This window comes from Pseudorasbora parva, chromosome 8, assembly GCF_024679245.1.
Source record: "Pseudorasbora parva isolate DD20220531a chromosome 8, ASM2467924v1, whole genome shotgun sequence".
NCBI lineage: Eukaryota > Metazoa > Chordata > Actinopteri > Cypriniformes > Gobionidae > Pseudorasbora > Pseudorasbora parva.
This window is the reverse complement of record NC_090179.1, coordinates 44,891,717-44,917,398: the sequence shown is the minus strand read 5'-3', so window position 1 is coordinate 44,917,398 and position 25,682 is coordinate 44,891,717. Positions and strand designations below refer to the sequence as shown.

General features: G+C 45.9%; 1 protein-coding gene across 7 annotated transcripts in view; it reads right to left on the bottom strand.

The window, feature by feature from the left end:
• LOC137084888 (NACHT, LRR and PYD domains-containing protein 3-like) overlaps positions 1-25,682 on the bottom strand; it is a 45,157-nt gene that overhangs the window by 10,091 nt on the left and 9,384 nt on the right. For 4 of the 7 annotated variants that reach the window (XM_067451434.1, XM_067451439.1, XM_067451436.1 and 1 more), the window contains 7 exons: positions 23,105-23,215; positions 21,710-21,805; positions 19,782-21,509; positions 18,524-18,574; positions 17,357-17,437; positions 16,253-16,426; positions 2,343-2,516 (listed from right to left, as the gene is read on the bottom strand). In XM_067451434.1, the coding sequence (XP_067307535.1) occupies positions 2,343-2,516; positions 16,253-16,426; positions 17,357-17,437; positions 18,524-18,574; positions 19,782-21,509; positions 21,710-21,805; positions 23,105-23,215 (2,415 nt within the window). The remainder of the gene's footprint in view (positions 1-2,342; positions 2,517-16,252; positions 16,427-17,356; positions 17,438-18,523; positions 18,575-19,781; positions 21,510-21,709; positions 21,806-23,104; positions 23,216-25,682) is intronic. The other 3 variants (XM_067451440.1, XM_067451435.1, XM_067451441.1) reach the window with 3 other exon arrangements.

The following is a 25,682-nucleotide window of genomic DNA, read 5'->3' as shown; positions in this document are numbered from 1 at the left end:
GTATGTATCATCTCTACTAATGGCTAAGTGTATAATATTGTAACTTTATGCTTAACTATGTAACTTTATAACATTAAGTATGTTATGTTAGCTATATTAGGCAGCTTCATGTGCTCTTGATACATGCTTCATGAAGACATAAACCAAAAGAATTTATAATCAAAATGAAAGATTACCTGTCCAGCAGAAATACAGCCAGCAATGAGTCATTTTTCATGTCCCTCAGTTCTCACCATCGTTGAAAAGCCACGCAGATATTTACTCGCGTTTGATTTCTTTTGGGGTGTCCATGGTTAACCGATTGACCGATTAACCGTTAAAAATTGCGTAACCAAGTGAAACATTTTGCTCGGTTAAGTGGCGTCAATGACGTGCCTTGAATTTAGTTGTAATATATGTTTGCACCCCTATAGACCGCCAGAGCGCTCCCAGACATTTGTAGTATCCATAGGGTTAGGGTAGTATCCACAAGAAGAAGTCATGACCAGCTTTCTAAGCGGGCAAAGAAAGCGTGGGAGCACTTTAAAAAAATGAGAGTGACGGAGCGAAATGCAAGTATTGCAATGCAGTGCTTACCGCATTTTTCAGGCTATAAGTTGCTCCGGAGTATGAGTCGCATCAGTGAAAATATGTGTCATGAAGAGGAAAATAACATACGTCGCACTGGACTAAAAGTCGCATTAGGGCAGAAGCAGAGCGGGAGCCGCGCGCGCTGTGCATAACGGATCAGAAGAAAGAAAGTTTGAAGTGAGAAACTTGTGAATGACTAGAGAAAAGCAGACGTTACTTTAACTGTAATGAAGAAAACAAAAAAGCTGATCGCGGACTGAAAGCAAGATGGCCAGAGCTGAAGGGACGAGACCACAGATGCTTGAACTCTCTGCCGGGAGAGGCTCATCAGCCGCGCGAGTCAAACGCTGTGTCTGTGTGAATCATTCTCGGCTGCATATTTTACTAACGTTACATGCTCTAATCGTGCAGGCGCCCTCACGGCCACTCGCATTGCTCGTGAACTGGAGCGCATCTCATCCTAATTTAACGAAACTCAGCGTACGCCTCGCAGACATGAAATAGATCTTAAGAAACTTGAAATGTCTTTTAACAATTTAAAACGAAAAGAAATAGGCTACTCTCTGATTGTGTAATCCATGATGTGCATTTCTCTCTATAGGCGCGTTCACTACGGAGATGGTGGTCGTCAAATTATAAACTAAAAATAACCCTGACGCACACTATGGTTAACCGAGTATTAACCGTTAAGGGCCTCGGTTAACGGTTAATGAAAAACTTGAAAACGTGCAGCCCTAATTTCTTTGTTCATCCAAAGACTTTCTGTGCATTGCCTTTTCTCGTACTGTCTTCCTTTTTTGCATTGTTTGCCTTCGCTGACTGTAAAACCCTGCACTGTGAATTTTGAATGCTCTTTCTCGGCCATTATTTTGCATAGGTTTCTTGCCTCTTGAACTGCTCAAATCAAACGATTGCGCGCATGTGGGCAGATCCTGTATCGAAAGCGGTGGTTGCCATGGTAGCGAGAGAGAGTGACAGTCGCCCAAGCCAATCATTTGTTTCGTCCCGAACAAATTTTAATTGCAGATTAAAAAGTCTAGAGTCACTCGATTTTTATTCTCTCCTTTTCAGAGTACTTACATTTTAATTATGTATTGACATATAAAGAAAGTTTAAACAAATTTGGACAAAAGTGTTTTAGATCAGTCCTACCTATCCCACCTTTAAGTGGTTGCTTAGTAATTTGATTATGATTTTTGTACAGGGTGGGGGGGGGGGGCGTGTTTCACCAGCGGTATACCTCAGTATACCTGAACAATGTAAAGATGAATTGCACTAAAAGCATTATTTTCAAGATTTCTATAGATATGGCAATATATTGTTATCATGAATTATTTTGGCCATGATAATAGTGTAGTAAAAAATCTGATATTGTGACAGTCCTGGTTCAGGTGAATCAAACACAACACAGCTACACATTTCGAGGCAGTGCTCACACTTTTACAAAGGTGGTCTGTTTGCACAACAATTACACAGTAAGTTGATTTGCCCCAAACATTTGTGAATTAAAGAAAACTCTTCACTGTAACCTGCTTCTATTGTCTGGTTTGTAGTTTGTGTGGTTTATTTAACTGTTAGAGTTACTTTATTTTTGAGGATAATAATATATTTAGATTTTTTTTTATCGGGTAGACTCATTCCCTTCTCCTTGCTTCAAGCAGGAATCTGACTGTGAACTGCCAGATGGGACTTGGCTAAAAGGATATTTTGTAGGCACTATATACATATTAATTATTATTCACTCCAAGTCTTTATGGTAGATATTATCTTACCACAGTTCCTCCAGTTTAGAGTGAGGATTCTCCAGTACAACAGAGAGAAGCTTTACTCCTGAGTCCCCTAGTTTATTTCCAGACAGACTCAGTTCTCTCAGGTGTGAGGGGTTTGATCTCAGAGCTGAAGCCAGAGCAGCACAACCTTCATCTGTGAAACCACAGCTCACCAACCTGTAGAGAACAATGACACACTCTTTACTCTCTCAGATCAACAGACTTCATCATCATTGAGAAAGCAATAACAAGCTTAAATCACCATGTTAGATGGATCTTGGTCTGTTTCACGGAGTATAAAACATCATCATAACACACCTGCAGTCAAATTAAAGCAGGAAACCAACAGTCTTAATTGTGTGTTTATAATTTGTTTATAATAATGAATTCAATAATATAATAATTCAATAAGTGAGTTTTAAAATTATTCTAAAAGAGTGTCTCACATAATGATATTATGTCTCATTATGTGAGAAAGACGATATAACAACTAATATGACAAATCAATACTGAATGTCAGATAAAAATAGAACAATAGAAGAGGTTAATATAATGAACATTAATGTCATGAAAGTCTTGAAATCCCCATTTCAGCTCAAATCTACATCACAACCGTTTTGAAAAATCATCATAACTCTTCCCCATCACCATTTTTTTTTTTTTTACGTTTCGAGCCACCAACAGCATTTTTGATCATTTTCACAAAGGTTTTCAGAAAATTATATGTAATGCGGTCTGGGAAAACCCATAAGATATCGCGCTGGAACGTTTTCAGCTAGGTCAAAGAATAGGTTGAAAGTCAATTTCCCTTTCGAAAGGGAACTCGAGCTGCGTCAGCTGACGCTATGGGGAACGCCTGCAGCGTGACCGGTGTCTGAGCTACTATCAAATCACAGCAATCCTATTGACCGGCGACAGCCTATGATGTCATCAAGGTGCGACCAGGAAGTATATAAGGGCGCCTTGCAAACATGACACCAGCATCTTCGTCTTCAGGGACTGTTTTTGTCTGAATGCTTCAAGTCAAAGGTAATCCAGATTCATTTATTTTCTGCCTGGGATTAAGATCATGCACAATCAAGCTCTTGTGGAGTCATTTGTTCGACTGTGTGTAATGTGAGCGAAGTTTTCAATCCGAGATTGCTCCGTTCTTGTCTAGCGCTCTTCCTGAGTGAAGAGCGTTTTTGCATCTGAGATTAGTGATGTGATCCCCGCTCACGCTGAGGCTGAGCGCGGATGCACGTCACAGTCCCTCGGATGGGGTCGCCGATGGCCGCGAGGGGATGTTTCCCTCCGGTGATCTAGCGACTGACGAGACTAATCACGAATGCTCGTAGGGATGGCTGGTGAGAAGGGAAATTAATTTCTCAGCCATACTGACCGTGTATGCTGAGCCGATGGCTGTTATGAGCGCGCTGCATGCAGGCTGCGGCCGTCATGCGGGCGCATTAAAGGAGAGATCGCTCGTTTAAACGGAACGATCGATTTCTCCCCGGCCATAAAACCGTCGGCTCAGTTGAGCTTTTCCATTCCTTCCTGATCTCCTGACTGAGATCGTGAGGGTATGGAAGAACCCATATTCAGTGTATTCACGGACAAGATCAGCAAAGACACTAAGAGCTCCAACCCTGCCATCTGAGCTTCTTTCAACTATGTGTCAAGAAGTTTAGATGGCGGGGCATACACGGCAGCGGGTCAGCCTGGTGCTACTTTTACGCCGTGTCGGTGTTGCAAGTATACTGGGAAGACCTGCTGAGGGATCTCAATCAGGGAAAATACCCTGACCCGCTGCGCAGCTGTGCGCCATATCAGCGATAGCAGGGCCTGAGGGCCAGTGTCGCAGAAGCGCGGGGGGTGGTGTCCGAGGACCCGCACACCGCTGAGATCCGGGTCCCAGGCAGGCGGGAGGCGTCACGGTATACGGACCAGTGATGGAGCCTGAGTGCCAACATCGCCTCTCATGCTCCCCGCGGTTAAGGGCGGGGCGCAAAGAGGCGGACTCCCACAGAAGAGGAATAGTATCACAACGCTGTTGGCGTGAATAAAATATCCCTCCCTTAGGTGGGTGAGTTAAGAATTACATCTCATTTACTGCTCTTCTTCATTTTCTCCCCAGGCGCTTCTTACATCGGGCCCTGAGGGGGGCCATGACGATGATACTCTAGACCCCGCCTGGCTGGGCTGTGGGAAGCGCACCCTCAGGCGGTTGCGCTCCTAAGCATGCATACTCTGAGTAAAACTTATGCGTGGATATCGTCACACAGGAGGCGAGCTTGTAAGTCCCCCTTGTGAGGGAAACATTTATTATTTATGTTGTGTGAGACTTCATGCTCCCCGCCGAGGGTTTGGGGATAACGGTATCAATGGAGGACACCATAGGGCCCTGTAGTTCCCCTGTCCGGTGGCTAGAACGATTTTTTAGATGCCGTTATGTGGTATGTTTAGAGCTAGCTTTGCTAGGAGAGAATAGCCGCCGTTGTATGTACAGCTGTGCAAACAGTTTTTTGCCTTCTCTCTGTGTGATGAAGCAGTATTGAGGCAACCGCTCATTCTTGTAGGAATGTGCTGTTGTTTTAGGCGAGTGTGGTCTCCTAGTCAAACAGGAAGCTCTTAGCCACCCCAGGGTAAAGCGGTCAACGTTGCCCCTCGTGGAATTTCATAGACGGGAGGGTGAGTTTAGGCTCACGCACGAACTACAGATTTATGTCTAGCCTCGCAGGGCTTGGACGGAGTATTATTGAGGTTTTTCGCTCCCCCAAGCCGCGTATAATACTCTTATGTAGGCTGGCCCTCTCCGGGCCGCTGCATCTGTTGGCCTAGGCTTTTGCGGGATGGGGGGCATTTCTTTCCAAAGAAGGAAAGTAATTATCGCCCGAGGCCCTCGGTTTGAATATTGCAGGGCATTTTCGCATCCCTAGTCAGCCTCCTCTTACATTAGAGTCGTCCGGCCAAGGCCTGCCCCCTTCTCTGCGTTCTGGGATTTTTAGTAATGCAGGTTGGTGTGAAGCAGAATGAACAGCGACTTAGCCAGTGGTCATGGGGCGGGGTTTGGCGTCCCACGCTTGTACGCGGGTGGGCTAGTTTTGCGAAAACCCCGCTTTCCAGAGCTTGTTGTGGCTGCCACCTTCTGGCGGCCCCTGGCCCCATCCTGGAGGATGTTGGGCTGGTGGGTAGCATATTTGAGAATGTTTTTTGCCCTCTGCTCTGTGTCTTCTGCTCCACCTTTTAGGGCTCGGGTTGAGCTGCACTCGCAACCTGCGTGCTTTGTGATGGTTCGATCGGATGCTCCCCTGGAAGCCGAAGCATTGCCATGGCTGACGCCCTAGCGTGAACGGTAGGCCGCTGCATGAAGGAAGAGCGGCCGCCCCGACGCAGGTGACGTAAGTTGTACTCCCCTCGCTTTGAGGGTCTAGGTACTTTCTGCTGAGTACACTGCTTTTGGCAATGTGTTTAGGCTATGTCTGTAGGCACTGCCGGATGGGACTGCGTCATCGCATGGAGGACCCGTGAGCCTCCAGGGTGAAGCCAGCCCCTGGAGGGGCATGGGCTACCAGCTGGCTGTGAGCAGCCAGCTTGGGCAGTCCTGGCAGTGGACTCTGAGCAGGAGGCCTCAGCAGGCCTCCTTGCGGGTGAGTCGCGACATCGGGCCAATGTGCACCTGGGAGGAATATCCCCGATGATGTCGGCTTCAGCAGTACCTCGTCGACAAGCAGGACCATCATGGCCTCCCTGGGGTTAGTCCCCAGGTGGTAATTGGATGTCTAGGTCTTCGTCAGCCAAGCAGACAGCCACTGTCAGCCCGACTTGGAGCGGCCAGCATTCATCCAACCTGCCAGCGAGCATTCGTCGCTGGCATGGCTACAAGCCCAGTTAGTAGGCCTCCCTAGGCCTCCCTGAGGGCCTGCTGGGGTGCAGCAGGCCTTGCCGGGCTTCCCTTGAGGGGGTATTCCCGTGCTTCAGGTGTTAGACGGGAGGTAGTAGCCCTCACCAGGCCTCCCTGAGGGCCTGCTGTGGTAGCAGTAAGCCTCGTCTGGCTTCCCCCAAGGGGTCGTTCCTGGGCTTCAGTCACTGGATGACAGGTAGTAGGCCTCGCGGGGCCTCCCTGAGGGCCTGCTGGGATGCAGCAGGCCTCATCTGGCTTCCCCTGAGGGGGTTCTCCAGGGAACTAGCGCTGGATAACAGGTAGTAGGCCTCTTCAGGCCTCCCTGAGGGCCTGCTGAGGTACAGCAGGCCTCCCCGGGCCCCCCCTGAGGGGGTGTTCCTGGGCTCCAGTCACCAGATGGCAGGTAGCAGGCCTCACCAGGCCTCCCGGAGGGCCTGCTGGGTTGCAGCAGGCCTCATCTGGCTTCCCCTGAGGGGGTGGTCCAGGGCCTCGGCCACTGGGTGACAGGGATTAGGCCTCGCTAGGCCTCCCGGAGGGTGAGCCCCAGTTCCAGGTTCCTATGACAGTGAGCATGGTTGCTAGCCAGGGCAGCTAGCATGATCTGCTATCAGGTAGCAGGCCTCACCAGGCCTCCCTGAGGTCATTCCCCGGCCTCAGTGCCGGCTACGAGTAGCCTGGCAAGTAGTAGGCCCTGCGGGGCCTCCCTGGGGGAACGAGTTCCTTGGACGGAGACACATAACTGGCTCAAGCTTACAGCTAGTGGTTCCTGCCATCAGGTTTTGGTCCTAGCCGGCAGCACCTGATGGCGGGCACATACTCTAGCACGACGAGTTTACACTGCTGCTATGCGGTCCCTACAGGACAGGGACCTGCATAGGTTGCCTACAGCATGGTACCTACCAGGCAGGCTTAAGAGCTCCCCTCTTATGAGGGTTGTCTGTGAGCTTACGGCCACCTGGGCCTGGTCAGTTGGTCGTAGGCCCCTCGGGGCCTCCCTGTTAGATCAGCCTGTAGGCCTTCTCAGGCCTCCTGAGCACCCCTGTAATGTATGTGCTCGGTCGATCCTAGGATCGAGCAGCTGACTCCCCTCGCTAGCAAGGGTCGGAAAGCACTACGCTGAGCGCTGTTCTCCAGGATAGCCCGTCTCTGAGTTCCGGCCTGAGGCGGACACTGCCAGTTCGCAGTCCCTCAGCTTGATGCCTCTCCAGAGGCGAGTTTCCAGAGGCTCTGTTGTTAACAGACTGGGCTGGCAGACGGAAGCGTCCCGCATAGTGACGCCAGGTCAAGCCTCCCTGGTGGCATTCGGTGAAGTTCTTCCCGAATAGTGACTGGCTGGGGTGCCCTCGGGTCCCCTAGCCACATTCCCTTAAAGGAACCCCTTCTGTCGAACAGGTTGGTTCCAGGCCTTTGAGCGGCCGGGGTAGGGTACATGAAGGTGCCCCAAGGCCACGGCTCAGGCCATGACCGTAGGGAATGCTGTCACTGACAGCCTAATGTGACCAGAGGGGGAGTGGTTCAGGCATTTCAGTTGAATTTGCTTGTCCTGACAGTTGTCACTGCCAGTAGGCATGCACTCCCCTCTGCATGGCGGCGTGGGTATATCGTTCCCCATAGCGCCAGCTGACGCAGCTCGAGTTCCCTTTCGAAAGGGAACGTCCCCGGTTACGATTGTAACCTTAGTTCCCTGAGAACAGGGAACGAGATGCTGCGTCACTTTTGCCATGCCTCGGGGCCTGCCTGCGAACAGTCCCTTCAGACGAAGAAGCTGGTGTCATGTTTGCAAGGCGCCCTTATATACTTCCTGGTCGCACCTTGATGACATCATAGGCTGTCACCGGTCAATAGGATTGCTGTGATTTGATAGTAGCTCAGACACCGGTCACGCTGAAGGCGTTCCCCATAGCGTCAGCTGACGCAGCGTCTCGTTCCCTGTTCTCAGGGAACTAAGGTTACAGTCGTAACTGGGGACGTTTTGGGTCAAAATTAGGTTCTCATTAAATTATTATTCTATCGCATCTTGTCTATTATTTCTAAAAAATATCTTGGCAAAATTAGCCTGTTTAATGGAGAAAAATGGTAATTTGTAGTGGCAAGCTGAAAAGACTGCATATTTCTCTAATGTTTACACACGCCCGGCGGCAGAGGTGCAAAAAAAACAAAAAAAAATGGTCATAGTTTTCACTCTCTTAGCACCACAAAGACAGTTGACCCATCAAAATAAATCCTCTTACATGTAGAATAAATGTGTATCACAGCACATTTCCCACCAGTTCTTTGTAAACTATGGCACGCAAAGTTTTTATTTAATACTACAGTATCGTATCGTGAGATGGCAGACTCGGAGCACAAGAGCACAACAGTCTGAATTAACTGATCGCTTTTATGATCTCGTTCAACTCAATCTACTTAATCCTGGTGATGTCAGTGCCCTAAACGTCTCGGTTACGTATGTAACCCTCGTTCCCTGAAGGAGGGAACGGAGACGTACGTCATAACTGAACCGACGAATGGGATCTTACTTTAGAGACCAATCCTACTTCGAGCATCTAACAACGAGCCAATGAAATTTGGCATGCGATCACGCATTCCACGCTCCGCCCCGCAGCGCGGGTATAAAACAGGAAGTGGAATGATAGATCAGCGCTTTTCCTGCTGAGGAGCCGAAAGGTGACCGGACTCCCAGCGGAAGCACAGCATCTGGCGACGGGACGTACGTCTCCGTTCCCTCCTTCAGGGAACGAGGGTTACATACGTAAACCGAGACGTTCCCTTTCAGTCGGTCACGTTCGACGTACGTCAGAACTGAACCGACGAATGGGATCCCTATGGAAAACGCCAGGATGCTGGCCCTTCCAGCGTCCTGCTTGAGCGCACTGCACCGTCTAGTATGGTACGGAAGTCAGGGCTCCAAGCAGGGAGTACAGTCACTGCTGTTTCTGCAAGACCCACTCAGAATGACTATTGGATAACGCTGGGAAGCGTGCCTACCTCGTTCTTGGGAGAGAGGGTACGCTGCGGGGCCACGTCCTTCAGGGAAGGAGAGGTGGCAGAATACACATAAGGACTAACCTGGCAGGGTAGTGCAACATATGGCAGTCTCTGGGGTGGTTCCAGCCTGATTGAAGGGGGGAAAGAACACGCCCAGAGACGACAGAGCGGGCTCTGTCGAGGGAAAGACACGGGGCTAGCCCGAAGGGTAGCTGATACCGTGGAAGAATACACATATGGGGTTGCCGTGAGGGAACCGCTACATATGGAACCCAGCCTACAGCCACGTTTCACAAGCATACGGGTGCAGGCCTGGTGTCAGACGGTCCGCAACGTCTGACACCGGAGGGGTGACGGAGGAGCTCGACAGGGTTAGCCGGTTTCCCGGGGGAACACAACTGGAGACAATAGACGCACGTATCCGGCCCAGAGGGCGGGAGTGGCGTTTCGCAAGCCGACACTTAGAACGGGCACTTAGCGCTCCTGGCCACTGGGGGCGAGGATGCGGGAAGATACCGGCTCTACACGTAAGCTATAGAATCTAGCAAACGTGTTAGGTGTCGCCCAGTCCGCAGCTCTACATATGTCTGTCAGCGAGGCGCCTTGAGCCAGCGCCCAGGAAGAAGCAACACTCCAAGTGGAGTGAGCTCTTACACCGAACGGGCAAGGCACGTCTTGGGACTGGTAGGCCAAGACTATAGCATCCACTATCCAGTGGGCTAACCTCTGCTTGGAGACAGCCTTTCCCTTCTGCTGGCCTCCGTAACAGACGAAGAGTTGCTCTGAGGTCCGAAGGCTTTGGGTCCGGTCAACGTAAGCGCGAAGAGCGCGGACCGGACACAGCAAAGCCAGGGCTGGGTCTGCCTCCTCCGAAGGCAGCGCTTGCAGGTTCACCACCTGATCCCGGAAGGGAGTGGTAGGAACCTTGGGCACATATCCGGGCCGGGGTCTCAGGACAACGTGAGAGTTACCTGGCCCGAACTCTAGGCACGATTCGTTGACCGAAAGTGCATGCAGGTCCCCTACCCTCTTGATCGAGGCCAATGCCGTCAGGAGCACTGTCTTCATTGACAAGATTTTCAGCTCACAAGACGCCAAAAGGCTCGAAGGGAGGGCTCTGAAGTGCTCGGAGCACTAGAGCTAAGTCCCAAGAGGGTATCGAGGATGGACGAGGAGGATTTAGTCTCCTCGCACCTCTGAGGAACCTGACGATTAGGTCGTGCTTCCCCACGGACTTACCTTCTACTACATCATGGTACGCTGCTATTGCTGCAGCATATACCTTGAGGGTGGAGGGAGACAGCCTTCTCTCCAACCCATCTTGCAGGAAGGAAAGCACGACACTGATCGAACACCTTCGGGGGTCTTCCCGGCGGGAAGCGCACCACTCAACGAACAGGTTCCACTTCAGCGCATAGAGGCGCCTCGTAGAGGGGGCTCTAGCTGAAGCGATGGTGTCTACGACAGCTTGTGGTAGTCCATCTAGAACCTCCGCGTCCCGTCCAGGGACCAGACATGAAGATTCTAGAGGTCTGGACGCGGGTGCCATAGTGTGCCCCGTCCCTGAGAAAGAAGGTCCTTCCTCAGGGGAATCGGCCAAGGAGGGGCTGTCGCGAGGAGTGTGAGTTCTGGGAACCAGGTCCGGTTGGGCCAATACGGCGCAACTAACAAGACCTGCTCCTCGTCCTCCCTGACCTTGCACAGAGTCTGTGCAAGAAGGCTCACTGGGGGAAACGCATACTTGCGTAGGTCCCGGGGCCAGCTGTGCGCCAGTGCATCTGTGCCGAGGGTACCCCCGGTCAGGGAATAGTACCACTGGCAATGGGTCGAGTCCAGAGAGGCAAACAGGTCGACCTGTGCGGCTCCGAACTGGTCCCATATCAGCTGGACCGCCTGGGGGTGGAGTCGCCACTCTCCCGGAGGTGTCGGCTGACGAGAGAGCTCGTCGGCTGTCTGGTTCAGCACACCAGGGACATGAATGGCCCGAAGCGACCTCAGCTGCTTCTGACTCCACAGGAGGAGGTGGCGGGCGAGTTGGAGCAAACAACGGGAGCGTAGACCACCCTGACGGTTGATGTACGCAACGGCCGTGGTGCTGTCCGTACGGACCAGTACATGCTTGCCACGCAGCGGCCCCTTGAGGCGGCGGAGTGCCAGATGTACTGCCAGTAACTCGAGGCAATTGATATGCCAATGCAATTGCGGCCCCGTCCACAGACCAGCAACTGCATGCCCGTTGTACGTGGCCCCCCAGCCTGTGGTGGAGGCATCCGTGAATAGCACAGCATGCCTGGACACTTGTTCTAGGGGCACCCCGGCCCGGAGAAACGAAGTGCTGGACCACGGGCTGAAGGTTTGGCGGCAGTAAGGAGTCACTGGGACCCGGTACTGACCGCTCTGCCACGCCCACCTCGGGACTCGGCCATTGAGCCAGCGTTGAAGCGGTCTCATATGAAGCAATCCGAGCGGCGTGACCGCGGCTGCAGATGCCATATGCCCCAGGAGCCTCTGAAAGAATTTCAGTGGGACCGCTGTCCTGCTCTTGAACATATTCAAGCAGTTCAACACCGACTGGACTCGCTCCTCGGTGAGGCGCGCCGTCCGGTTGACCGAGTCCAGCTCCATACCGAGATAAGAGATCCTCTGTGTAGGACAGAGTTTGCTCTTCTCTCGGTTGACCCGAAGGCCCAACTGGCTGAGGTGACTGAGCACCAAGTCCCTGTGTTCGCACAACTGGTCCTTCGACTGGGCTAGGATCAGCCAACCGTCGAGGTAGTTGAGAATCCGAACGCCGCGTTCTCTGAGCGGAACAATGGCTGCCTCCGCGACCTTCGTAAAGACGCGGGGCGACAGGGACAGCCCGAAGGGCAGGACCTTGTACTGATATGCTTTCCCCTTGAACGCCAAACGTAGGAACGGTCTGTGTTGAGGGAGAAAGACACACGGAAGTACGCATCCTTCAGGTCGATCGCTGCAAACCAATCCTGGGGACGGATGCATTGGAAATGCGTTTCTGCGTCAACATCCTGAACGGGAGCTTGTGCAGGGCCCGATTCAGAACTCGCAGGTCCAGGATTGGTCGTAACCCACCCCCTTCTTGGGCACAATGAAGTAGGGGCTATAGAACCCCGTCTTCATATCGGCTGGAGGAACCGGCTCGATCGCGTCCTTCGCCAGTAGGACCTCGATCTCTGACCTCAAGACCTGAGCATCGCTGCTTCGCACGGAGGTGAAGAGGATGCCCCTGTACTTGGGCGGCCGGCGCGCGAACTAAATCGCGTAGCCGAGTCTGATGGTACGGATGAGCCAGCGAGACGGCCCGGGGAGACCTAGCCAGGCCCCCAGAGACCGTGCAAGCGGGACCAACCGCACCACAGACATGCCCGGGGTGGGGCAGCGAAGCGGAGTACTCTGGCCCGACTCGGGAGGCCCGGAGGCGGCCCGAAGTGTTGCCTGAGCACTCCTGGTTTGGACAGAGAGTGGGTGAGAAGGCCCGGAGGCGTCCTCGGAGCCCACTCTGCTGCCCACTGCCCGGAGGCAGGGAAGTGAAGCACTCAGCCCCGACCCGGGAGGCCCGTGGGCGGCCCGGAGTGTTGACTGAGTGCTCACGAGAGAGGAAGTGTGTGGGTGAGAAGGCCCGGGGGCGTCCTCGAGGCCCACACAACTGCCCCCTGGCGACGGGAGGGTAGGAAAGGAGTGACAAGGCCCGTGGGCGTCGCACACTGCCAACCTAACCCTCTTGGGGCCCAGAGAGAGAGGAAACTGCTCTTAAAATGTGGGTACCGCTGGACTCCGGAGAGCCAGTGGCAGAACCGAAACCAGTCAGGGCCCCCCGGTCCTCCTCCGGGGGGGTGGGGGAGGGATGCGAACATCGTCTCCCCCGAGCAGCTCCTGTTCTCCCTAGCCGGCCCGTCTCAGGGCCGCGTCCCCTTGCGCTTGCCTGCCGGTTAGCGGGCCCTGGACGGGTTGGGCGTCCCTCGCGTCCGGCACCCTGCTCCTCCAGTGGCGGCTGCTGCTCGGCTCTAGCAGGGTGGAGGCGGACGCAGGAGGGGAGGCCCTCGGCGACGAGCCGGCAGAGGCGCTGCGACCGACGACCGAGCAGCTGGTCGTCGGCACCCTGGTGCAACGCCTCCGTCTGCTCTTGGGCCACCAAGAACTGCTGGGCAAAGTTCTCGATGGTGCCGCCGAGGAGGCCAGCCCGACAGACAGGCTTTTCTTGCGCATATCTGCCAGGTTAGCCCCCTATTCCTGGACCACTAGTGTGGACATCGCCTGACCCAGGGAGCGTGCAGTGATTTTCGTCGCCCATAGGGCGAGGTCCAACACCGCACGCAGTTCCTGCACAACCCCTGGGCTGGGACTACCCTCGTGCGTGCAGGGCAGAGGGCAGTGAGAGAGGGAAAACAATGATACTTTTTTTTTTTTTTTTTTTTTTGTCTCATTTTTGGCCCTTTTGACCCTCCATATTTCCCTCTCTCCGATGCAGCAACTGACATCTGTCCTCTGCCAGAGCCAAAAATGAAACGCTAAGCCCTTTTCTCTTTAGGATCAGCGATTCCACCTTCAACTACCAGCAGGCAGTGAACGTGGCCGTCAGAACGGCACACAGCGCACTGAGCGCTCAAGCCTCTATGAAGAAGGCAAGGCGAACAATGCCCTGACGTGGTCGTGTTCTCATGAGAGAATCCGTACCACCCACGAACAGAGTCTCAGCATGCTTTTGATGCGATAGAGGAGTGGGGGCCCGAGGGGATTTACCCGGCGGGGAATCCCCACTGTAATCCTCAGGCCACCAGCGCTTATCAGCCAAAGTAGCCCTTTTCCAGTAACACTAGAAATGAACTAGATCGGGGGATAGGCGAAGGGACTCGACCCCATCTGAGGTTTCATAGTCTCGACCGCGCATCTAGAGCGCCGACTGACGCGCGCCGGTTGTCGTGACAACCACCGCTGTCAGCCGGCCGCTCGACGGCACACGGCGCGCTGAACACTCGAGCCCTTTATGAGAAGGGGGAGACGAACAACGCGCCGACGTGACCATGTTCTTGTACCAGAACATGAATCACCCACGATCGCAATCTCACATGCGCTCGTGGCCGTCAAAGAGGAAAGGAAACAGTTGCATACCAGGAATACACGGTTTGAATGACATCTTGAAAAAGACGCAGGGTCAAACCGTGTTGCTCTTTTGTGAATGGAAAGCTGCTCTTTTAGTGTGCTGAAGCACTCAGGGAGATGACCGCGGCTCCACACAGTTCGTTCTGCAAGCCTGTGTGAGCTCTCAGTGATGTGTATTTGTGTGTGTGTAACGCCCAGCGAACCAACAGTTTGTATGGGAAACGCTCAGCGAACCAACAGTTTGTATGGGAACGCTCAGCGAACCAACAAGCTCCTTTAGATCGCTTGATCACTGATCAGACGGTCTCTCACTGACGCGCCGTATCACCCGCACTGGCAGACTCTCTCACTCAACACTCTTTGACTCGTAGTCAGACACTCTTCGTAGGAAACAGTAAGCACTGCTCGGCTCCGAAGTAGAAAGCGCTGATCTATCACGCATGCCAAATTTCATTGGCTCGTTGTTAGATGCTCGAAGTAGGATTGGTCTCTAAAGTAAGATCCCATTCGTCGGTTCAGTTCTGACGTACGTCGAACGTGACCGACTGAAAGGGAACGATCATATAATGGATTATTTCACATCCAGAGATGAATGATCGAATGATGGAGAAGTTATGAAGAGGAGTCAGTTAAGCTATGCTGCAGGTGCGCTGTGCTTGCTATTCTTGTATGTTACACTAATGCATTGGGATGTGATCTAAACATACAACAGGTGATCAAAGTTCAGAGACTACCCATGATAAACAATAGAAAACATTTAACTATTCACTAAGTTGCTCTCCTCTTCATGGTAACATTAGCTAGTCCCCTTGTGCAATGTAGCTTATAAATTCTAGTTTATTTTTTCATATTTTATATTCAGTTCAGACCTTTATTTTGAAATATCGATGAACACAGAAATATAAATAACATTGGTAGACAACCCATTTGTTTTCATGCCAAGTGTTCAAAATATAACATCCAGTCAATATTTCCCAATAAAAAAGTTCTGAAAAATATTTAAAATATAAAGGAAAAAAATATAGATTTGCCATTTGTGATGCAGCAGTGAGCTATAATGCATTTTCTTTTTATATTTATTAGAGGTTGAATTCAAATACTGCCAAACTGCTTATATTGAGTATCATTGGTACTTCATACAATGTATGAAAATTATGGGAAAAAAAAATGGTTTTGATCACTCAAACCATATGGAAATGGAGGCCCTCTTATATGGTCAGTAATGGAGCTTGGGTGTCATCAGGTGAAAAATATTTGTACTGTGCCCAAACAAAATCTCACTGAAAGCTAATTTTTTGTTATATCAACCTAAAACTTGGAACACGACTTGTTCATTTTTCTGGCTTTGATTGTCTTGTAGTCTTAGAGTAAAGCATGTTTTGTAAAACACATATTATAAAATACTATATAAAATATTATTATACAATATTTATTTTTACATTTTCATAAACTTTTACAACTTTTTTCTATTTTACTTTTATAATTGATTTGACTTCTACAATAATCTGCCAAGTGTCTTCTTTATAACGAGACCAATCTGAGATTCCAAAGCATTCTTGAAGAGCCATTTAAGTTTGTATAGTGCCTTTTCATATCCATGCGAAAAAAAGGGTTAGTTATTTAAACTGTTTTTCTCAAAATTCCATTCCTAAAAATCAGAGCAACCAGCCGACTTCAGATAACTATAACTTTTGTTACAGACAATTCTTGAAATAAATTCAAATATATTTAAAAATGACTTGACGCCAGCTTTCATATGGTATCAAAAACTGATGGTAAAATTTCACCATGTGATGGGTTTTCATAGATCACATCACATATTGTTGTATGAATATCTGAATATACAATTCATCAAAAGAACAGAGCCTCCCCTTTTAAACACCACATCCCCCAACAGTTTCATGTGAGTCACGTATGATCTTACCTCAGTATCTCCAGTGTACAGTGAGTATCTTCCACTACAGCAGAGAGCAGCTTCACTCCTGAGTCTCCGATATTATTACTAGACAGATTCAGTTCTCTCAGGTGTGAGGAATTTGATCTCAGAGCTGAAGCCAGAGCAGCACAACCTTCATCTGTGATTCTACAATCCCACAACCTGTAGAGAACAATGAAACTCTTCACAAAACTTTGTTTCCTTAAATGTGTTCATAATTTGCGCCACGTCTCTTTTTTGAAACAATTTAGTTTTACTGTTATTCTATGAGATTGTCTATATGTGATCTATTTTTAGCGTTTTTGAGCTCGGCTGTGAGGGTGTTGCAACGTCTAGGTGATATGTCTCATCAAATGGTTCCGCAGATTAGTACTATTGCACAGCATTTTACCTCAGCATTAAAGGTTTATTTTTCATTTAAGCACCGAATGAATGACATGCGTGCCTCTCGCTTTTTCTTTTTATTTACATTGCGTAAGGCAAATAAGAGGGTGAAATCTAGTGGAGAAGACTAGTAATTAGTGTTAATCTTATGTTCAATGTTAGAGGAAATAAATATGGAGAAAAAAAATAGATTTGTGGTGTTTGAAAATCGATTATGAATCGACATTTGTGTACAAAAAGAAGAGCAGTGGGGAGAGGACGCAACCCATAGGAGCGCCAGTGCCTATAGTGAGAGTCCTGTATGTGAGTTTCCCCAGTCTCACTAGCTGCTACCTGGAGAGCTGGGTCAGTTTGGCTGTGAGAAGATCAGGCATGAAGGTAGGCCAACTCCAGTCTTTCAAACAACTTCATGACCACAGATATAAGAGTGACAGGTCTGTAGTCATTACAATTTTTTTTTTTTTTTTGAGGACTGGAATGATAGTGGAGCATTTGAAGCAGCTAGGAACTTCACATGGCTCCAGTGATCAGATGAAGATCGGCATAAAGACTGGGGCCAGTGGGTCAGCGCAGTCTTTTAAAAAAGCAGGTGAGATGCTGGCTTGGCCTGAAGCTTTCCGAGTCCCCCTTTTTTTTGAAGACCTGGCTAATTTAAGTAAGAATTGTTATAATATTGTAACAGTTATGGTTGTTCTCAGTGTTACTTACACAACTGATCTAGTTGCTGTAGCCACAGGCAGTAACTTCTTAAGGACTTCATCTGCTGTATTTTGTGCTTTCTGGGAGGCACTAGTTGAAAATAAAAAAATAAGTTAATTATTGGTGATAATAATAATAATAAACATTAACATGAAATACCACCCTTAAAAACCCTCAAATAAATAAACACTGCTTTTAAAAAGGACATTTATTTTTAATGTTGCTGTGTCAGGTCTATTAGTCTGCATTTACACTACAACACTTAGTACACAGGTCTATTTTGACATTTCAGATTATTTTGTCCCATTGCTATGGTGATCACTAGGGATTATTTAAGTAATAGAGTATTCTACATTCCATCGATTATTCGAGTAATCGGATAAGAAGTACTTTTTCTTTGTTAAAGTCCAATACTAAAAATAAAAGAGAAAATAAGACCGGTCTCTTAAAATGAACAACTAATTTGTTTCTAACTAACTAACTAACTAACTAACTAACTAACTAACTAACTAACAACTAACTAACTAACTAACTAACTAACTAACTAACTAACTAACTAACTAAGTTTTATTGCTGAAATTGCATGCAATAATATCTGTGAAAACTAAACCAATTAAGTGCGTTCAATTGCCATATTACATATATATTCAAAATGTAAATACAAATATATAAATAAAAAATCATAAAAATATAACAATCAATTTAAATTACTTTAGAAGGTAAACAGTCCTAAAACTAAACCTACAACCTATAAATCAAAATAATAGTAAAATAAATAATAATAATGCCTAAACACTGCATTTATATTTTATTAAGTTATGATTTAAATTATATTTATAATTATGATTAAAGTGTGAGATTTAAATTACGCAATTCAATTAAAGCACAAGTGCTGCACATCATGGGCACACAGTTACAGCTTGTTTAGCTATATGTTGTCAAATGATGACAAATAGCCTATATATAAAGTCCCTTAACATTTTACACAGATCACAATGGAAGTAATGCAAGTGCAAACTCATTTCAAGCTGTTCACATGTTTCGAGTTGCGATCGTATCTTTACAGCTGACGTGCGAACTGCCACAAACAAAACATTTTAAATGTTCAGCATCGCATCCTGAAGCTCGACATGCAGTTGCATTTAAAAATAGCGATAACCTACTAAATTATATTACCAGTGCTGATACCGCTCTTTCTTGCATTGCTGTCTCTGATCTTGACATGAGCTGAAAACGAAAGATGAATAATGACATACATTCATTGCGTTTTACCGTAAAATGAGAGTTCCACGTCTTTACTAAAATCAACACAAGATGTATCTCTTATTCACCCACAATTTTTGATTGTTTACTTTTTATTACTTTGCCCATCTGACCCACGGATATAACCGCAATCCGCGCATCCGAGTACTTGCACAAATATTGTCTTCTGCAACATGACCGTGTAGTTAAACGGACTAAACAAAGCATCGAGGCAAATTATTTTGCCTCAATGATTTTAATTCGAGTAACTCAAGTTAATCGAGGAATCGTTTCAGCCCTAGTGATCACTATGTCAACCATCAAAATTTTAGTAGTGACTCACAGAACAATAATGTAGCGGCTTCACTCCCATAATCAGACTTCCCACCTCTCCCGGAAGTTTCAGGAGTCTCCCGCATATTGAAATTGGGTCCTTCTCAAACGGGTGCCCCCATGGTCATGGCATGAAAATACCATTAAAACTTAATTTTGGAAAAATACTTTGTATTAACAATCTTTATATTAAGTGTCTTCAGTGGCTCACATTAACAGTTTAGTGTTGGGTGATTAATTTACACCAAAACAAAAGATAACATGTATGCCTTCATCTCTGAATATATGTTGTGTCTTAAATTTCATTATGAACTCAGATAAGCTTGGTGCTAACTTGTTTTCCATCAGTTTTTGTTTTGTTAGTTTTTTTCATGAATTGAAAAGAGTGTAAAGAATTGTGGGTGATTAAAGAAGGATACACAATGTGGCCTTCAAAATTAGCTGAATGAAGCATGTAAAACAAAGGATGTACTCACACTAGGCGATCTAAAACCATGCCTGTACACGTTTGACCACCAAAATGGTTTGTTTGATTAGAGTGATCACTCCGTATCGTAGTGTGAGTGCAGGCCAGCTGGGGCCTGGGTATGCCTAATGGGACTATGCCCAAATTCTGCATTCAAAGGATCGTTCAAATTGAGATGGCTTCAGAGGTGCTTGATGATGTGAAAGCCAAGATATGCAGCCTTAATAGGACACAGCATCCATTTGAGAAACACCCAGCTACTTCCAGATGCTAGAACATTATGTACAAAACCCCAGCAATTGACCTTTGCCCTGTTATTTAAACACCTCTGATTTCATTTTCCCTTTGTTCATAATGTTTTATACTGTAATGATTATACTCAGTGTTACTTACCCACTGTATTTGTTTCCAATGAAGGTCTTCAGGTTGAACTCATGCAATGCCCGATCTGAGGTCAACAACACAAAAACTAAAGCTGACCAATGAGATGGTGAGAGTTTCACATTATGTAATACTGCGGAGCTCATATGAGGTTGAGCTTCATTCACCAGTGAAAGATCTCCCAGTTCATTCAGACAGTGAAACAGATTGATGTATTTATCTGGAGAGGGATTCTCACTAATCTTTTCTTTAATATAGTCAACTGTTTTCTTATCATTGTGAGAGCTGTTTCCTGTCTGTGTCTTTAGTTCTTGTAAGAGACTCTGATTAGACTCCACTGACAGACCCAGAAGGAAACGAAGGAAAAGGTCCAGATGCCCATTTTTACTGTCTAAAGCCTCATCCACAGCTCTCTGATGGAGATCAGATAGTGAAGCTGTCGCTCCCTTAGTTGGTTTTGTAATCTGGTCAAACACATTGATGTTCTTGTTTATAAAGGAGAGATGCACATATAGAGCCGCTAGATGTTCCTGAAGGCTCAGATGAACAAAGCAGAAGACTTTCCCCTGATACAAGCCCAACTCCTCTCTGAAGATCTGAGTGCACAATCCTGAGTACACTGATGCTTCTGTCACATCAATGCCACACTCTCTCAGGTCTTCCTCATAGAAGATCAGGTTTCCTTTCACAAGCTGCTGATACGCCAGTTTCCCCAGTTTGTCTCCAATCATGTCTTCATCTTTCACTTTCTTCTCATAGTCCTTCTCATGTTTGATGTTGGTCTGAAGGATCAGGAAGTGTGTGTACATTTGAGTGAGAGTCTTTGGAATCTCTCCAGTCTCTGCTTCACTCATCATCTTCTCCAGAACAGTAGCTGAGATCCAGCAGAAAACTGGGATGTGACACATAATAAAGAGGCTCCTTGATGACTTTAGGTGTGAGATGATCCTGTCAGCCAGACTCTGATCACTGATTCTCTTTCTGAAGTATTCCTCCTTCTGTGGGTCACTGAAGCCTCGTACCTCTGTCACTCGATGGACACACTCAGAGGGGACGAGATCAGCTGCTGCGGGTCTGGAGGTGATCCAGATGAGAGCCGAGGGAAGCAGATTCCCCGCAATGAGGTTCGTCAGCAGCTCGTCCACTGAGGCTGATTCAGTCACATCACACAACCTCACATCGCTCTGAAAATCCAGAGACAGACGACACTCATCCAGACCATCAAAGATTAACAACACTTTATACTGATCACTGGATATTTCCATTCCTTTGATTTCAGGGAAAAAGACATGAAGAAGATCTGAAAGACTGAGTGTTTTGTCCTTAATCAAGTTGAGCTCTCTGAAAGGAAGTGGAAATATGAGCTGGACGTCCTGATTCTGTTTCCCTTCAGCCCAGTCCAGGATGAACTTCTGCACAGAGACTGTTTTTCCAATGCCAGCGACTCCCTTTGTCAGCACAGTTCTGATGGGTTTGTCTTGTCCAGGTAAAGGTCTAAAGATGTCATTGCATTTGATCGCTGTGTCCTCCGTTTCTGCTTTCCTGGACTGTGTCTCAATCTGTCTCACCTCATGCTCATTATTGATCTCTCCACTCTCACTCTCTGTGATGTAGAGCTCTGTGTAGATCTCATTCAGGAGTGTTGGGTTTCCCTGCTTTGATATTCCCTCACACAAACACTCAAACTTCTTCCTCAGATTTGACCTCAATGTGTTAATGATTTCAAGTTTAGAGTCAAGGCTGTAAAATTAAAATAACAGATCATTATACAAGATAGAGAAGTAAATAGACATAAATTACAAATTGGATCATTTGTTTGGTGTTTTATGGGACATAGAACAGCATAAGGTTTCTGAAATGTTTCATAATTAATCATGTGTTTGAGTGATGTGCACTGCAGAACCTAAAGTTACACAACAACAAAAAAGTTGTCATTTTACCTGAAACAAGGACACATGTTTTCATTAAAGTCTTCTGGTTGAATCTCAGGTGTGAACACAGTTTTGTTTTTAACTGGTCTGGATAAAAGATTGGACCTTAAATCAGAAATGAAGAAGGTAAAGAATCAGACACACTGATATTGATGTAATTGAGTCATTAACTGAGTAACAGACCAACAGCTTTTACAGTGTGTGAAAAATAATGATAACAATACATTTTAATTTCATATAGAACCTTTAAATGTTGCATCTCAATGCGCTTTACAGGAACATACAAATAAAATAAACTGAAATAGAAAAAAATAGAAACTGTACTGTACATTTAAACATTATTTAAAGTTGGTTGTATGTATAATAAATACATAAATAAATAAACAGAATAGTCACTTACATTTTAGATGCAAAATTAACTGCTTTTGTTCTATTACAGCGAAAATGTGTTAATGAATGATTCAGTGTTTGAATGAATCGGTTGAATTAAAGATTCAATGACCTGTTCTTAAATGACTGCCTCATTCATCAACGAATCAGCCGTTTGAACGAACCAACTCAATGACTCACTCATTAATACCTGCCGCCACCTACTGGTAGTTTAGTTTCATGTTTAAACATTCTTTCCAACGTTTCTTATTGTATTAAAAATATATAGTTAAAACAATCTCATAACATTATTAAATTCAGTTGTAATTTGTCAGTGTAAATTATTTAATTTAACAACCATATAGCGTTATTCTAATTTAATTTATTGACCAAATTTAAGAATATAAAAGAAAAGCTGAAGCATTAAGAGACATTAAGAGAATAAATTGTTATACAAGTACTTTTACTTTTAATAATAAAAGTACATTTAAAATCAAGTACTTTTTTACTTTTACTTAAGTAGGATTGTCGTTGTAGTACTTCTACTTTTACTTAAGTAAATATGGCTTTGGTTATTTGTACTTTTACTTCAGTACTTCATCCACCACTGACGTTATACAAAGAACAACAATGGAGTAACCGTTAGGGCATTTGAATGATGAAGCACGCTTTGTGAGAACAAAATAAACAAACTGACACCTACAGTGGTCAGCTAAACAAATTTAAACACACACCATAGATCGCATGCTCCATTGATAAATTAACTAACGTTATACACGATCGTGTTGCTTACTGATGTTTACTCACGCGATGATAGCCAACAACACAGACATTTGAAGAAGTTTTACTCACCGGCTGCTTCCAAAGCATGTTATCATTAGGAGGTTTGTTGAATAAAATTTTAATTATACCCTAATGGTTGATGACTTGAAAAGTATACTGACTTTCATTTTCATTGACTAATTATGAAAATCATAGAAGGATATAATTTGCATAATAATTTGGAACACAAGCATTTTTTTAGAAATGATATACCTGGTTGGTTGTGTGTTTCCACTCTTAAACTTTAGTGGTGGCTCCATAGACCGGTCACTCTTCATAGACACACAGCTGGACTCTGGGTTTGAGCTCTTCTGCTGGACTGAACTGGAACAGAGAACAGATTCAGTTTAATCCTATGAATTAATTTATTCATCCAATATGATCAAAGACATTAAGTTAATTTAAAACTAAAGCAAAGTAAAATAAATACAAAGGGCTTGCAAAGCCCAATGTCAGCCTCAAAACCAGTGGAGAAAGTAGCCTATTACTTATTCATTATGATGTTTTTGAATGTAAAAACTACTTGTTGACCTCAGACAACTGTATAGAAAAATTAAAAATTGAAATCTTTAAAATATTCCAACATTTATCCGCTACAAATAATACTTGCATTGAAATCTACTATGCATCCCTAAACTGGGTAAATTAGTGAGTGCAAAGCATTGTGTTCTTACAAACTACTCCCAACTCTTGGGATAAGTTGTAACAGTAGGTTAAGTTGAATTAGTATATGAGATGAATTAATTGTAGTTTTCAAACTTTTCAATATAAAATTAGGCAAGTCCCCTTCCCTATCCCACTTCCAATTTTATTAAAAATCATACATTTTAGTACAGTTTTCATTCAAAACAAACTAATTGGAAAGACATATAGAAATAATGCATTAAACATAGGCTAGCAATTCTGAAGACAAAACATACACTGTGTCTGTCTCAGACAATGCACTGTGTTTAATTGTCTATGGAAAATCCCCATAAAACATGGAAAAATAGTTTCGGCATGCTTAATTATGGCAAAAATCATAAATCACGATTATTTTGGGCAGTACTGTAACTAGGGCTGGGCAAAAAAATATATATATTTTTCAATTAATGGGTTTTTAAAATCTAGTCGATTCAGAGTCGATTTTTCTCCATATTTATTTCTGCTAACATTGAACATAAAATTATCGTAAATCTAATTACTAGTCTTCTCCACTAGATGTCACCCATTTGCCTTGCGCGATCTTATAAAGGAGCGTGAGGCGCACATCATTTATCCATTCAGTGTTTTAATGGCACCTTCTGGTGCGTTGTCACCTTTTATAATGCTGAGGTGAAATGCTGTAGTAATACAAAAAATCTGCGGAACCATTTGATGTGACAACACACACACACAGCCGAGCACACAATCGCTAAAAATAGATCACATACACACGAATGCTTGCCTTGCATTAGGATCAAACTTGAGCAGTCAATTTAAGGTAGGGTAGGTAGGAATAATCTAAAACACTTTTTTTCCAAATTTGTTTAAACTGTCTTTATATGTCAATACATAATTAAAATGTAAGTACTCTGAAAAAGAGAGTATAAAAATCGAGTGACTCTAGACTTTTTAATCTGCAATAAACACCGCTCATTTTCTTTCGGGACGAAACAAGTGATTGGTTTGGGCAACCGTCACTCTCTCGCTACCATGGCAACCATCGTTTTCGCTACAGGATCCGCCCACGTGCGCGCACCCATTTGATTTGAGCAGTTCAAGAGGCAAGAAACCTAGGCAAAATAATGGCCGAGAAAGAGCATTCAAAATTCACAGTGCAGGGTTTTACAGTCAGCGAAGGCAAACAATGCAAAAAAAGGAAGACAGTACAGGTCCTTCTCAAAAAATTAGCATATTGTGATAAAGTTCATTATTTTCCATAATGTAATGATAAAAATTAAACTTTCATATATTTTAGATTCATTGCACACCAACTGAAATATTTCAGGTCTTTTATTGTTTTAATACTGATGATTTTGGCATACAGCTCATGAAAACCCAAAATTCCTGTCTCAAAAAAATAGCATATTTCATCCGACCAATAAAAGAAAAGTGTTTTTAATACAAGGTTTTCAACCTTCACATAATTATGTTCAGTTCTGCACTCAATACTTGGTGGGGAATCCTTTAGCAGAAATGACTGCTTCAGTGCGGCGTGGCATGGAGGCGATCAGCCTGTGGCACTGCTGAGGTGTTCTGGAGGCCCAGGATGCTTCGATAGCGGCCGCAAGCTCATCCAGAGTGTTGGGTCTTGAGTCTCTCAACTTCCTCTTCACAATAACCCACAGATTCTCTATGGGGTTCAGGTCAGGAGAGTTGGCAGGCCAATTGAGCACAGTAATACCATGGTCAGTAAACCATTTACCAGTGGTTTTGGCACTGTGAGCAGGTGCCAGGTCGTGCTGAAAAACCAAATCTTCATCTCCATAAAGCTTTTCAGCAGATGGAAGCATGAAGTGCTCCAAAATCTCCTGATAGCGAGCTGCATTGACCCTGCCCTTGATAAAACACAGTGGACCAACACCAGCAGCTGACATGGCACCCCAGACCATCACTGACTGTGGGGACTTTCCTTCTCCCCAGTCTTCCTCCAGACTCTGGCACTTTGATTTCCGAATGACATGCAAAATTTGCTTTCATCTGAAAAAAGTACTTTGGACCAGTTCTCGTTGTGCAGCGTTTTTTGCCACACTTTTTCCTTCCCACAGACGTCCCACTGAGGTGCCTTGATACAGCACTCTGGGAACAGCCTATTCGTTCAGAAATGTCT